The sequence below is a fragment of the Triturus cristatus genome, chromosome 2_1 (genome assembly GCF_964204655.1).
Source record: "Triturus cristatus chromosome 2_1, aTriCri1.1, whole genome shotgun sequence".
NCBI classification, from domain to species: Eukaryota; Metazoa; Chordata; class Amphibia; order Caudata; family Salamandridae; genus Triturus; species Triturus cristatus.
The window spans coordinates 766,218,694-766,234,910 of NC_140581.1; the positions used below are offsets into that span (position 1 = coordinate 766,218,694).

At 43.1% G+C, this 16,217-nt stretch overlaps 1 protein-coding gene across 1 annotated transcript in view; it reads left to right on the forward strand.

Annotated features, from left to right (window-relative positions):
• The window catches only part of SLC12A2 (solute carrier family 12 member 2), a 345,212-nt gene that overhangs the window by 133,210 nt on the left and 195,785 nt on the right, over positions 1–16,217 (forward strand). The window contains exon 6 of the mRNA XM_085632709.1: positions 1,744–1,854. Coding sequence (XP_085488835.1) covers positions 1,744–1,854 — 111 coding nt within the window. The remainder of the gene's footprint in view (positions 1–1,743; positions 1,855–16,217) is intronic.

Consider the following 16,217-nt stretch of genomic DNA (forward strand, 5'->3'; position numbering starts at 1 on the left):
TATCGAAATACTCAATGTAATTTCAGAATGCAGTGTGGGCTTTTTTGCACCTGGTATAGATGAAAATGTAATCGAGATTTTCTGGCATGTTTGCGGTAGAAATTGCTCTGGGCCTCAGATGATATTTGACACTTTTGCACTACAGGCATAATGTGTTTTTCATGTTGCCGCTTGCTATTTTGTACTCTGGCCTTCTCATTAGTTGTGTGTTTTGAGACAATCGACTTTTGGGTTTTCCTAGCTAATACCTGCATTTTCTTTTTTTTTAAATGTATACAGCCATTTGTTTCAGCAAAAGATTGCGGTAATAGGTCCTTCGAAGAAAAGGCCACTCCCAACAGCTGGAGGGTGCCAGTGCTTTTGCTTTTTCTTTTTTTTTTTCGCTATTTGTTATCGTGCGGTTTTAGCTCCCAAGATGAAGATATATATGGGTGTATTTTCAGAGAGCTTTTTACGTTGAAGCCTACCAGACACTGCTGCTGTCTGGTTTTCTAACAACATCTTGGGGACATTCTGAAGGCCTCCCTGGGAATACAGTCTATGCCCTGCCATTCCACTAACCTTTAGCCATGCAGTAGCCACGCTGGTGTATATCATGGCTAAAACATTGGCAAAGGCAATAGCTCTTGCATTGGTGAGACCTATTGAATTTGCCAATGCTTACTTGTTGCTGCAGGAGCATCTGAAACATGAAATGGTCTATTTTGTGTGTGTGTATGTGAAGGGGTGAGTGTGCTGGATGGGGTGGGGGGCGCGAGGGTGGTAAAGTGCCTTATTTCCAGAACTAGAGTGTGATCGATTGGGGTGGGTTGGTTTCTAACCATGAATTTGGATCCAATTAGAAATAAGTCAATGCAATGTCTTAATTTCCTAGGTTCTCGGCATTCGTTACGCAAGCAGCAGACTACCACTTTGAAAATAGTCTATATGATTGTAGCTTTCAAGGTCTAATTACGGTCTTTTTTCGGACCTGAGACTATGGCAAACCGAGCTGGGAATCTTGACACTGTGTTTGGCACGTTTACGTGAGGTGCCACAACTTGAAATGTCTCACACCGATAACCTGCTGCTGTGTGGTTGAGGTGAAACGCGGCTCGTAGCCCGCTCAGTGCATTGTGGTCAAAGCCCATCTGTACAAACTTGCAGTTCCTTCACTGAGGGGACGCTCGATGACTGGATATTGTTGTTTGACCGTGATTTGGGAGCTGTCCTTCTTGCAAATGTTTCTTCCCCCGTCTGCACATAATTTGCTTGGTCAGTTTAACTTTGCTGCTTTGCCGGTTTGGCCTTTTTTCAGTGTCCTTGATCAATTGAAGACCATTCTGTCTCATCCGGACCCTGTGAATGAATGTTTAGGAGATGGAGCATCCTAATTTCAGACTCCTAAATTGACCAGTATTGTTAAATGTGCTCTCCCGACCTTCTCAGTGGCTTTGCACACATTACCGAAATCTGCTAACTTCACCTGTTGCTGCTCCCCTTTTTCAAAGCTAGTGTGTGATGCGCTGTCCTGGAGCGGTAAGGCGGTAATAGGTTCTTGCCAGTGCTCTTCTACTGTACTATTATTAGAACAACAACTAAAATTAATTTCTGTGTCTCGTCTGGGCATTGTTTATTGAATGTAACCGGTGCTCTTTTTAACGCAGGCTTTATTGATTGAATGAAAATGTTCCATAATCTTGTGAAGCTGGATGATATTGCTCTCCCTTGGCTGTTGTAATAAAGTGTGCATTTCTTTTCTAGGAAAATGATGCCATTATGATAGACGGGATGAATGACATCAGAATCATTGGAGCCATTACAATAGTAGTTCTCCTGGGTATCTCTGTAGCAGGCATGGAGTGGGAATCAAAAGTATGTAAGCACATAAGTCGAAGCATCTAGATAAGATGTTTTCATATCCTACTGTCAATGCCTAGACATATTTTAATATTTTTCCTTTTAAAATGTGTTTTTTTTCATGAGTCTTTTTTGTTATGTATTGAAACTCTTTTGTTGAAGGGGGTGTTCCTTTAGAAATCCGTATATTGAGTTTTAAATTGATTATACCACTTGCCCCTAATCGAATCACAATGCTGTTTAGGGATAGGGTCCATTTTTCACCTTCCCTTTTGTGATACAGAATTTCTTCATATCTTTGTGTGGGTGAAATAGTTCTTTACTATTTCTACCCAAATCTGTTGCTAAAATATCAATACTATATTGCCCATTTCCTTCTCTGGTTGTCTAAACATTTTTAGATCTATAAATTACAAGATGACCGTCTTCCTAATTGTTTTTCAAATTGCCTGTTTCTCTATCTTGGGGACATCTGCTACCGTCGTTATGCCCAAAAGAGATGAGTGGTGTAATGTGTTCAATTTAGACTATCTTCTTTAGGCAGTATTTCCTCTGCATTAATCTCATTTAGCAGTACAAATTTCTGAACAGTTAAATGGGTTAAATGTTATCACATGCGATAACTCGATGTGTAGTGCCACTAAGATGGATAAAAGGTCTTCACAAACCCTGGTTACAGGGAGGAGTGACCATCCTGATGCCAACTCAGACATTCAATGTATGCAGATTGCTTGCTCCACTTCCCTGTTGCCCCACTTCCCTAGCCATTATTAACTGTCTACTTGATACTTAGATTGCAAGACCTAAAACTATCTAGATCGCTTAATTCTACATGCACCCACTCAGAAAGGAATCCCTGTGCTATCGGTACCTCAAGTATGAACACAAAAAATATTTCCCCTCTTGCAGAGCTGTCAAGTTTAACACTGAAAAAGTAAATTACTAATTAGAATGCCCCAGTGAATAGACTACGGTGTTCAATAACTTAATATTGAAATGGATAAATGAACCCCACTGTCACCCATACCCCAAACCTCAAGGCTAAATTTGACCGTGCTGATGGTGCAAGACATGCTATGCTGAAGATCCAGTGTACTATATGACGTACCCTGAAACAGTTAATTTTCTGATAGTGCCAGCGACTATAGCACCTTTTTCAGTGAAGCTGTCATTGTGAGCCCTAGCCAGAATACAGCTTAAAAAAATATGTGGTACCTGCAGTTCTGGCTTTGTGATATTATGCTTGTTATTAAGATGGTGTTGCAGAAATGATTCACTAAAATTAGCAATCACCTACTTCAGTTATGTTGAACACCTTCAGTCTGCGTCAAAATTGTTAGTGAATATGGCCTTTCTATTCACATTTTATGGGCATGCTTTTAAATGCTGTCAGGGAAGACTTAGAGATTTCTCTGGTAAATCCGGTCCTTTGAAGACAGTATAACGGCTAGAAGTGCTGATTCACTGGCACTTTCTTTGTCACATTCTGCTACCTCAGAATTCAAAGATCATATGTAGAGACGTTGGACCAGATGTTCTAAGGTCAGATTTCCAAAGAGGTCAAATTGGCACATTGTGAATCAGATTTTGCGAATCTACCTATGTACTAGCAGTTCTCAGCAAAATAAGGACTCAAAAGTGGTCCCAAAACAATCTAATTAATGTTCGTTAGTGGGGTTGCAATTTGCGTCTGCTTGTGATTAGCAGCTATGAAATGGATGGGACTGCAAGGTACCGCAGACCACCATATGTTTGCTGCCTAAAAATTATATCTTTTGTGGGGTTTATTTTTTTTTAATTTTTTTGCGGCCTGTATTTCTTTAACCCCTTGAGTGCCCATGACGAGATGGTCTCGTCATGGGCCGCGGTTGCGCTGTGCCCATGACGAGACTATCTCGTCATGAACCCCGCCCGCTAATTCAACGCCCGGCACAGGGCGGGGCACACAAGGGGTTAAAGTTTTTCAAACTTGATCATCTCCATTTCAAAATGGAAAGGTGTCAACCAGTCAGTGCACACCTTAGCTTGAGAGACTGTAACTTATCAATGGTTTGCAACTGGAATTCTAGTTTAACACAATTGATACATACCATATTGACTTGCAGTTTTAAAGGCATGCCCTTTACATGCCCCTTTCAAATTACAATTCACTATGGTTCGGAAAAAACCTTTTTCGATTCAGAAAAGCTTTCCCACATAGCACAATGGGGTTAGTTTGATGAATCTTCACAACTTTCCGAAAGCAATGTTCATCCACCTCCGCTCCTTCCTGGAAAGTTTCGGGGTGATCGGACCAGCGGGGGCAAAGAGGGGGTCCCAAACGTAAAATTTCAATGCATTTTACATAGACTGGTTTAAGACAGGTTATAGCAAAAACTGCTGGATGGATTTACGCCAAATTCGGCAGGAGGCTAGGCCTTGGTCTGCTAAATTTACTTTGGTGTAAATCTGTTCAGTAGTTCTTTTGAGATTTTGAGAATAATTGTATATTTTGGCAGGTGGGTTCGCATGAGCCTTAAATAAAAAAAAAACGGAGGCATAGGACTAGTCGAGGGGCCAATCTTTCCTGTGAACCTTCACGCTCTGGCGCTCTGATTAGGTGGCTGTTGGATATTAGAAATTACATGGCTGCCATTGTTTATCGTGAAAAATTGGAGGTATTGTGGAAATGATGTCAAAAAGGTATATAAGGGGGCAGCAGAAAGGTATGCTGTCCCCCTAGATTTGGAGAGGTGTCCAAGGGATAACTACTGTGAAGATAATGAATGTATATTGTTTTCAAGTAATTTTTACGATCTTGCAGGACTCCTGAGTGATCGTGAATAATAAAGAGTAGATGAGTTCTCAATCCACTTTATTTGTAGCTTTGCATTATTGTGGTCCTTGTAGTTTGAGTGGAAGTGTGTAAGATAAGTACTGTCTTTGATTAGATGGTTGAAGTTTTTTTTAATTTATTATAAATGTTAAGATCTTGCAGGATCAGAAAAGGTAGGAAGAAGTAGGTGATTGAATAAACTCTGCTCACTTGTTACTGTATGAAGGAGTCTTACTGGAGATGCTGTTTATCAGACTCCACTATTTATGCTCATTTGTTTGAGAAGAGTTGTGTGTAGAGTTAAGGCTCATTCAAGCACCCTACAATATGCACACCCAGCATCTGAGAGTGCGGTCTGAAAGGAGAGGCCAGTCCCTCCACACACTCTACTATGTTATCCTGTCATCTGAGAGACCGATCTGAAAGGAGAGCTCCGTTCCTCCCCACACCCTACTACGCGCACCTTTCATTAGGTCCTTCCATGCACCCTACTATGCACAGCCGTCATCTGAGAGAAAGGTCTTAAAGGAGAGGGCACTTCCTCCCCACACCCTACTACGCATACCCATCATCTTAGATGGGTCTGAAATGAGTGGCCAGTCCCCCTCCACACCCTACTATGCACACCCATCATTACAGAGAGGTCTCAGCAAAGAGGCTAGTCCCTCCACATAACCAGTCATCTGAGAGAGAGAGGTCTGAAAGGAGCGCCCAGTCCCTACCCACACCCTACTATGCACCCTTATTGTTACAGAGAGAGGCCTCCGCAGAGGGACCAGTCCCTCTACCACCCTAGTTCTCACACCTGTGATTTCGAGATTAATGACTCCTCCAAAAAAGATTGCTTTATCAGTTACTATAAAATGAGCAAATAAACAATTTCTATTGGATATTTACCGGTTTAATACTCCAACACAATTTACAAAGATTTTGCAAACTATGAACCATATCCTAGTTTGCTACAATAAATCAAAAATAAAAATCTTTTACTAAAATAATGTCTTAACATAAAGTATATTATAATGTAATTCTACCATACATACACTCACAATTATTTTATTTTTTTGAAACCCTAGTAATTTTCCCCAAAAAATTAAGGTTAAAGTAACATTATACTTGAATTTGTCAGTATGAACATTAACGTCTTGAACTGGAAAAAAAACAAAAACATTCTATGTTCCATGACATCTGTGTGTGTGTGTATGTATATATATTTTCATTCTACTGGCAGTCGCCAGTAGGTAGTTATAGTTAGGACCTAATTTCCACAGGAAGAGCATTTTTTGTTTTGCCAATAACATTGGCACTGCTTGACAAATCTTCATGAAAGTTTGACAACCTATACATCTGTCGGTTCAGCTGCTGAGCTGAAAGTTTTGCGGTGATCTGTCAAGTGGAGGATCTCCAAAATATGTTTTACACATGCATTTTCCCATAAATGTAAATGCCCAGTATTTGTAAAGTGCAAACAATTACCTGATGGTATCAAGGCGCTAGGGGTCGTCGGGAAGATTAAGCGAGCTATTGCCCAGGGTCAAATGGTGTTGGGCTGATCTGCCTCCGGGGATCGAACCGTGAGCCCCTGGGTGCCGGAGTCAGTTGCCCTGGCTGCTGCGCCACAACTCTTTTGAACTCGACTCCAGCCCAAACCGCTGAACGGAATTACACCAAATTTGGTAGAAAGCAATATGTTGGTCCAGAAAGCATGTGTTTTATGATATGGTGTAAATCAGAGTTGTTTTAGAGATATTAAAGGGCTAAGAATATATATCGTTAGGGACGCGGATCCACTTTTCCTGTGCTGACATCTGATAGGCTGCCAGCACTTCTACCAGGAATGGTTGGCAGACACCTTGGGACTCTGCTTAAAGCAAAGTCCCCATAAAAAAAAAGAAAAGGGGGCTGGTTAGGAACACCCTGACCCCCCTACGAGTGGTGGCGGCGTTAAAAGTGATTCTTAAAATCCCAATTTTGCACCAAATTTGCAGGTGGATTCGCGGGTTCATGGCAGAATTGAAAAAAGACGTGCGGTCTGCCGTGCTTCTTTTTTAGGAATCCTTCGGGTGGGCCGAATCCCAGAGGCATGTGTGGTTATTATAATAGAGGGGGCTTATGCCCCCCCCCTCTGGCTTTTGAAAAGCCCTGGGGGACCACCACCTCCTGAAGCTTTGTAGCATTGAATGCAGGGGTTGGGGGGTGCCCAACACTGGGACATAGCAGTTTGCTCTGACTTGGGGGGAACTTTGACAGCTCCCGCCAAATCAGAGCAAACATTTTGCTGTCAGCAAACTGGAACTGTGTTCCCCCTTGTTGAGAGCTGAGGTGTCCTCTGTTTCCCTGCCCGAAGACATGCAGGCAGGGAAACAGAGGACAATTGCATTGACACACATTATGCTGCATGTATTGTTTAGCAGCTCACTGTTTGTCAAAGGAATGCCGGCTTCTGTAGGAGCTGGCAGGGAATGCAGGGGCATTCAGTCTCCCCCTGCAGCTCCCAGCAAAGATGCAGGGCCCTGGGTGATGGGGTCTCTGGGATGAGGGTGTGAGTGATTCTGTGGATGTCATCAGTGATGTAATTGGATATGTCATCCGTAATGTCACTGACAATGTTATGAGTGATCTAATTGGAGGTCATAATCTGTGCATTGTGGGGATGTAAGTTCTTGTTTGCTCAGGTACCAATAGCTGCTGGATTTCGATGGTTTTTTACAAGTGACATCTAAGCCTAACTATATAGTCCCTTTAACCTTTGTTTTTTTCATAGAATTTCTAAGGATATATATTTAATCTCAAAACTGGAACAATGCTGATCCTGTCCAGCTTCAGTGTCTGCAATCCTTTTATTTATGTGGGCACAGCAAACAACAAAAAACGTTTCAGCCATCGTAGGCCTTGATCAAAGCCTAAGATTGCCGAAAGGTGTCATTGTAGTTTGCTGCATCCTCAGAAGTAAAAGGTTGCTGACACTGAAGCCAGACTGAGTGTGATATTCCTGATTTGCTTTTGTTTGGTGGTAATAATTTTCTCAGTGGCTCGCTCCCTCTGAATGGCACTCTCCACCCCTGGAGGGCATGGGATGCCATTTGGTAGCTGGAGTATTGTGGAAGTATATAGCCATTCCAGTAGCGTTTGTCACAACACCGTTCTAGTTAGGATCGTGTATCCATAGGAAATGCATTTTGTTTTGGATTTGCTTTTGGATCTGTTACATAAAGAGCAAACTCGTCATACTTCATTGCCCTCCCCACCCCCACCCCCACCCCCCACTCTGCTGGGGGGTGGGGGGGGGGAGTGATGCATGTATTTTTTATGGAGAGGGCACCTGTGGCCCCCTTCGTGCCCTGGGGGACCCCATTCCCTAGGAAGAGGTCATCCCACTAAGTAAAAGGGTAGTAGGGCTTTGCAGCCCCCTCCCAGAGCATATATAGGCCCCAGGGACCCCATCCCCTGTGGCTGCCTCAGTTATGGGTTTACAGGGCTCCCACCCCCAGGACAGATGTTTCCCTGCCTGTGCTGGTAAGGGCAGGAAAACCAATGTCTGCACCTGTCTGGTGAGGAGCTGACTTTGGTTTCCTTCCCCACAGTCCTGCCGGCAGGTAGACAGAACAGATAACATATTGCTCCTGGCCAGGAGGCAACAATGTCTGCTCTCCCACCATGCGGAGAGCCAACTGGAGCCGCTGGAGTCCTGGGGCTCCTCTCGTGGCCCCCATCGTGATGGTTGGTGGGTGCCAGGGTGCCCACCTAAGATTTAAAAATGCACTGGAGGTGGGGTCCCTCGGACCAAAATTGGCTCGGTCAGGGGAGACTGCATGCCCTGCTACTCCCTCCCCCTATCACCCCCCCCCCCCCCCCCCGAACCTATTTTGTCTCCAGAATTCCCATTATCTGGTGTACTTCTAAATTCTAGGCGAGTGCCCTGAAGGCTGTGCGCGGTGTGGGGTTAGCAGCCTCCTGGAGGATTGGTCACAAGGCCTGGCGGCAGGCCAAGACCTGTGGCCAACCCTCTGTTTGCGCACAGCCTTTGTGGGTGGCTGCCTGCTGGTAGCTGAACGCAGTGCTCCCCTCAAAAAATCCAAAGGTTAAAGTAGCATTATAGTTCGGTAAAATGTTCAGTAACAAAGTAAATTTTTAAACGCAAAAAAACTCAAATTCACCAGTTGTAGTTATCTTAAGTAACTATAACTTGTGCTCTATGGTAGCTATAGCCATGCACTGCTAATTAACCCACATATTACTTCACTCATGGCATCGTCTATGACCTCATTGACAATATCACTGCAAGATTTACAATAAAATTATTGATGAGAACTGCATGGTGGGGCGTGCGCTTTAGTTGCCTTAGGACTCAAGTTATAGCTACAGATAACTATATCTGAATATCTGTGTTTTTTAGTGTTTAGAACTTTACTTTGTTACTGAACATTTCACCTCACTAGAACATTACTTTAACCTTTGCTTTTTTCAATGACTAAAGAGACACAAAAAATACAACAAAGCTCAAAGTAATGTGAAATTTTAAACTCAAAACACTGAAATTAACCAGTCCCATTTATCTCAAATAACTATAACTTATGCCCTAAAGTAACTAATTTGTGACCCCGTGGGAGCAAGATGGCCCACGGGGAAAGAAGCCCTCTCGACCAATCTGATGGTTATTTTTTAAGTCTTGCAACCCTCACAAGCCTCTCGCGAACTAAACTATCCACATAGACAAATATTTCTTAACCTTTATTTCTCAAACTACTGAATTGATTTACACCAAATCTCAGTTTCTGGGCCAAGATCTAGATTCCTGCCGAATTTACTGTAATTTTGTTGAGCCATTTTGGGTGTAGACTTTTTCAAAAAAGTCCATGGAAAATGCACAGTGATTTTCTGTTTTGGAACTCCCCCTGCCTTTTTTCTCACCCCCCTCTGCTTGACTGATCACCCCCAAAACATTCCAGGGTGGTTTGAAGATTTTTCAAGCGGTGCCAAAGTTATTAGAAATCCAAAAAATGAACTTCCTATTGAAACGCTGGGAAAGAAAGTGGGGGGGGGGGGACTGAAATTACTGCTGCCAGTCTGATTTACTATTTCTTAGCATGCTATAATTGATATGATCAAACAAAAGAAACACGCCAAAAACATTATTCAAGTGATTTACACAGTTAGACTCTTATTTCAGTTTGTATATATGGCTGTCACATGAACATTAAACAGATTGTTCTGACAAGTGAGTGACTATTTGTTAATATGTGAATGGAGTGAATAAAGTGACAATGTGATAATATGCATAAAGGGATTATATACAACAAAGGAGACTGTACAACAGTAACTCAATTAATATCTGTCCTTCTATAATTAGTTTCCCATGTTTTCTCAAAACCCTGGCATAACACTTATTTAAGCTTTGAGGCGATGAAACCATAGGACATGAGTGTGTGTGGAGCGTTGACGTTTCAAACCTGGAAGGCGCATTAATTTGGCAACAATTTGCAGCAGGTCTTCTTCAGGACAGAAGGACGAAGAGCGACCGCCAGATATTGTAGTATCCAAGTGGTAGGGGATGCGGGAAGACCACTTTAATGTTTGGCAGATTCCATCGTCCAGATTGGCATCTCAGTTTAAATGTACTTGTATCACAATTCAGGGCAAGTTCAGGATTTGGAGTAATCTTAATCTGAAAACTGACATTCGATAAGTGTATGCTCCCAGTGTGCGAAACCATTCTGTGTCAATCTGATGGTGCTCACGTCAGTGAATGACAACTCATTTGTCATTCACTGTCTTGCCGAGTCTCCTCTAAATCAGACTCTTAACTCCAGCACCTTGTATCCTTTTATTTAACCCCGATGTGACGAACAAGAATGATCTGGCCATTATTAAATCTGCCTTCCTTGCGCACCACACTACGGCAAGGGAGGAGAAGGAGCTATTGAAGCCCAGTGTACATCGCTTCATTATGTTAAGGACCACCCAGATGGTGGAGCTGTACTTGCTGTGGGGGTCAAACTCTTATGATCGTTTTCACCTGACTAGGTTCCGGTTCGACCTTTTCCATCTCCTCCTTATCCATCCCATGGGTCTGTCGTCCTGTGGCTGCGATGGAAAATCTCCACAGGATATGGTTCATTTAACGATTATTTTTTTTGTTCATTTTATGATACTCCCAGAAAATCCTTTTTAATCCCTATTTTGAAACTGGCAAATTTTAGGCAAGTACGGCCCACTTTCATTTTTTTACAAATGTTGACGGGTAACACTCTTTTATGTGCTTAATTTATTAAAATCTGCGATAAGGCTTAGAGCAAGCTGTGATCAATTAGCTTGACTCTCAATACTATTCTTGGGTTTATGCATTTTAGCCTGCTCTACCTGCCTGTATAATTAATAATCTATTTAAGTGTAAGACCTCATCACACCTTTTAGAGTGTTCTGATTAGCAGGCACTATCTGTGTGTTTGTGGAGCCCTGGTAAATGATATTACTATTATTTTCTTCCTTTTTAACTTGTATAAATCATGTTTAAACTGGGCATGTTCTTGTGATGACTGTATTACATTGATTTATTTTGTGCTTTGATGGTTTTAATACATGAAACCGAATAAAGTTTTCGAATTGAGTTACTCATCTTACTGTTGTACAGTCTCCTTTGTTGTATATAATCACATTATCACATTCTCACTTTATTCACGCCATTCACATATTCACAAAAAGTCACTCACTTGTCAGAACAATCTGTTTAATGTTCATGTGACTGCCATATATACAAACTGAAATAAGAGTAACTGTGTAAATCACTTGTATAACGTATTTGGTGTTTCTTTTGTTTGTTCATATCAATTATGGCATTTTAAGAAATAGTTCTAGCTGACAGAACCAATTGTAGTATTTTTGTTAAATGCCCAGGATCTGAGGGACACAGGGCTACCCCATTATTATTAACGTTGCCAGTCTGATTTAAGCATATGGATATATATATATTGGTAGGCCCCGTGTTATCTTTCATAGTCGCATGTCCACCTCTGAATCCCTTGTCTGCGATTCTTAAATGGTTTTCCCATAGTGTTTTAAATTCTGAGCTATTGTGTGCTTTTGGAGTGCTTGGCTTATTCACCTGATAAGCCAGTGTGAGGATTTTCCTTTGGGGTGAATGTGTTACTGAACAAACACTATTGTTTTCGCATTTAGGCATGTTACTATTGATTGTTACTATATGGGCCTGGAATATGGGTGGCACATTTTGGAGGCACCCACTTGCAATATAACGTAACACCTAAATGGGGGCAAGGGAAATTTTCTAATGTGCCTGGAAATAGGACATTTTGTTGGCCAGGTGGTTGCTGGGCAGCCTGTACAAACTTTAAACATGTTAAACTCCAATTCACAAGCAAGACATGACTGCTAGCTCTTCATACATGATCCAAGATTCACCTCAGGCAGTTGTACACAGAATCTGTTTACTGCTGTACAAGTGTGCAATAAATGGTGTCCCATTTCCAGTACGAAACCAGAGCACTTTCTCCTGTTACTTCCTAGTGCAAAGGGAGGACCAAGGCATCTGATCAGTCAGGACTTAATATTAATTATCAAGTTAATTTTAAAACCAGTATTTCAAAAAGAAAATATTAGTGTTGGTGCCCTCCCTTCCCTCTGAAACAAAATGTAGTTTGTTATTCTGATGTATACTTCAAACCACAGATTCCTCACATTAAGAATTTCCGAGCACCAGACCAGATCTTGAGAATTTCAAACTATAGCTACCGCATGTCGGCAGCTGGTATAACATGGCTTTGTGGCAACCCCGCAAGGACACAGCAGTGATGGTGCAGAACAGCATGTATGCACCAACCTGGTTGACATTGGTTCTTTCCTTTCTTTCCCTGTCATTCGATGCAGATCTGGAGTACCACTCAATGTGTCAGTCTTCTGACATCCTCTAAATTTCTCAGCCAGTGTGCGTCAGTGAAAAAATCTCCCCTGAATAATACTCAAAGTAGAATTCTTATTTTTACCACCACACTATTGGTCTATGGTGCCTGGGCTTCAGCCGTGTCAAAAGTGCACTCTGATGCACATACAGTTGATCAGAGAGGGAATGAAAGGTGCAGTCATCGAACATAAGGAGAGGTCACATTTGAAACCGCACTTCAGCATGTGAGGCTGTTCTTGCTTCATGTCACAAGGCCGATCATTTGCTGTATCTCAGTAGAAGTTCTCTGGTAAGTTGAAATCCAAAGCAAGTCACAAGTGTAAAACATCAAATTGGAATTTGAACCCTTTTTGCAACTCTGACAGGCAAGAAGCCATGCATTTACTACTCCAAGGACCCTTCACCTCCAGTGTGGACTTGCTCGGAACCTTTTCCACAGTTGGTGCTGGCGTGCCCCAAATTCACTGGGTTATAGTCTACAGATAGAGGCCATCAGTAAGCCAATATTGCAGACTTTTAAGATTTTAAAGCTCCCTCTTGAGTACCTTTGGATCCCACGCAGCTGCTGGGGCCTCCTGTCTCCCACCGGCAAGCTCTTCCAAGCCACTAACTGTCCCTCTGGGACCCATCACCAGCCCTGTGCTAATGAAGGTCCTAACATGCCATTCTGAACCCGGAGTCCATGTGCGTCCCTGCTGGACCTGGTGCTGACATCTGTTTCTGACCCACAACCGACATCTGCCCAATGCCAGACTATGCTTTACAAAATCACTAAGGCACAGCCAACAATAAATTAACCTGATTCTTATTTATATGCAGTCTAGAGTATTCTCCACGCCTATGACAAGGAGACAGACTGACTGCTTCCCCCTGAATGGCTTTTGAACTGCTGAATGCAAGTGAGTTGGGCGCCTCTCCTGAGAATAAACTTCAATTGCCACCTAATCCACCAGCAGGGGCAGGAGTGCCATTATAGTTGTGTTGCACAGAGCAGCAGACATCCCCTTCATACAGCTGCTTGCTGTCAAAATTGAATCTAATTTACTAACCGCAATTCTTCAGCCAGGGATGGCTTCCACTAAACCCTATTTCCTTTGAATGAGGTACTCTGATGTTCTTATGGCCACTTAGACAAAACCATGCTCTTTGCTCTTCCAGTCAGTCGGCTGTCACCAGATGGCACAGACTGCCTCCTGTTAACCCATGATTCCCCAAGCAACACTTTATGCCGGAAACCCTGGTGATACAGGCATAAACCAGAAAAGTGAATCCTAATGCCTTTCCGACCAACCCTACCCTCACAATAGAGAATCTAAGCGTATTGACACCTGAAAATTGGTCTTCTTAGGCTAGCCAGGACTTGTGCTGGCTAAATCTAGTCTGCCTGCTGGGCAGTTACAGCCATGCTTTGTAGCTCATGGTCATTGAAAAGCTTTAGTCATCGGAGAGGACCATTCAGGATAGACCGAATTTGCCAAAGTATGTGCTGTATGCTGGCCTAGACTGGAGTTTTCGAGTGACCACTAGGGCTTTGTGTGCAACTGGATTTTAGATGAATGTTCAAGCATCCCTGATGGATATGCTGTCAGGTCCTCAGGACTTTTAGGGTAGAATATTCACCTTTCATTGGAGACATTTAGTTAGAGCAGTGTTACAGCTCCCTCACTAGCCTTGCTTTCACCGGCCTGTCAATTTCACTAGCATACCTGGAAATTCAGGGGCAACTCACTTGGTTTGGCATATAACAAGCAATAATCTTCCCAGCTTGTTCAGCACCCAACCCACGTGTTGAACAGTTCCTGGGGCCAGGTAGTGGCTAAGGTGATGTACATCAGAAGCAGTAATTTTAATCTTCCCCCTGTTGCAGAGGCTGCCAAATGTCTGATTTGAACCTCGCCCCCCCCCCGACCAGCCAGTAGGGACCAAGATTGGATTTTATGCCCCTGCCATCCTACCTAACTGATCACTTCATATTGATGGTATAGCATTTTATTCAAAGGGACTACATCTTACCATTTATTTAGTACCCTCCCCAATCATCTCCCCCACCCCCCCCATACCATGACAAGTCTTGCCAGACCATGTTACTGTTTTGATTCAGGTTAAATTTTATGGCCAAGCTACTATTGAGACGATGCTGAAAAGAGAGGCCAGGTGTTAGTTTTGCCACTTCCTTGTGTCCAAGAAGGATGGAGGGATCATGCCCATCCTAGACCTTCAACCTCTTAATGGCTTCTTGTGGAAAAACATTCAAATGACCCTCTTTGGCACAGATTCTGTTTTGGACTCCGGAGATTGGACTTGTAGTACATGTGTTTTCGTGTACACATCTTGCAGTCCCACAGACTATTCCTGCCTTTCACGATGAGAGGCAGAAGACTTCTAATTTGCATTCTACGTTTCACCCTAATCTCAGCCCCTTAGGTGTTCACAAATGTTACAGTTCATTATCAGAAGTCAGAGCTGCATGTTTTCCTGTACCTCACTGACTGGCTGCTCAAGGGGGCCTTACTGTAATCCGTCCCAACCATTTCTGGATGATGGTCGACTTAACATCCCTGGTTTCATCAGTGAACCAGTCATGCCTGTGCAGAACATTCACATTATAGTGGCTATTCAGGACATGATGGTATTCAATGCCTTTCAATTGCTGCATTGGAGCTGAAACATTCAGGATATAATACCATTTGTTGGGCTCATTTCTGGGTCTTGTTGAGGACAGTTATGAGGCATCTTGGCCTTGTAGCATCTTACATCCTCCTCGTCTGTGTACCAGCAGCACATGTAGGCCTTACAGTGGAACCTCTGTTGTCAGTGGGCTTAGCATAGGAGCGGTCTCTGTTGCCATCTGCATCTGCGAAGAGATAGCCCAGTATCTTCACTGGTAGCAAGTGGACATCAAGCTGACTTGTGGAAGGCCTCTCTTCCTACTCCATCTAAATTCAGTTGTAAAGGATACACTGACGGAGTTTAGTATTTCATCTCCACATCCACCTTTTTGAACTTTGTGCCATCCAGCTGGCTCTCAAACCCTTCCTACGGACAAAGGAGAGGATGGTGCAGGTTCCCATCATGTACTACCAGAAGCTGACCTTATGGGGTCCTGGGTTGTGTACCAGGAGGCTATGCACCTTTGAAGGGTTTGAGTCAGCAAGGACTCTTTCTGGAGATCCGTTCTCACACAGGATCTCTGAAGGCCAGAGCGGATGATTTGAGCACATGTTTGGTGTCAAACCACGAATGGCTTATCCATCGTGAGGTGGATCAAAACATCTTAGACCAGTGTGATGTGCTCTGGCTGAATCTTAAGGCCACTGCCAAGAATGTAGTGTCAAGACAACTGCCTTCTGGAGTTTCCACCAAGAATATTACTAGGGGACGCAGTCCACCTGTGATGGAACACAGGTCTCCTGTACTCTTTCCTACCTTTACACTTACGTGCGTAGAGTTCTGAAGAAAGTCATGAGCAATCCGAAGCCCTTTTTATGTGCCATCGATTGTAACAGGAGTGTGTGGTATTTAGATCTCTTTAGCCCAAGAATTTGCAATCCAATTTGGCTACCTTTTCCAGAGAACCACCTGTCTCTGCAATGGGGAGGGTCCTACACCCAAATATCCAAACCCTACACCGCCACAGGTAGAAAT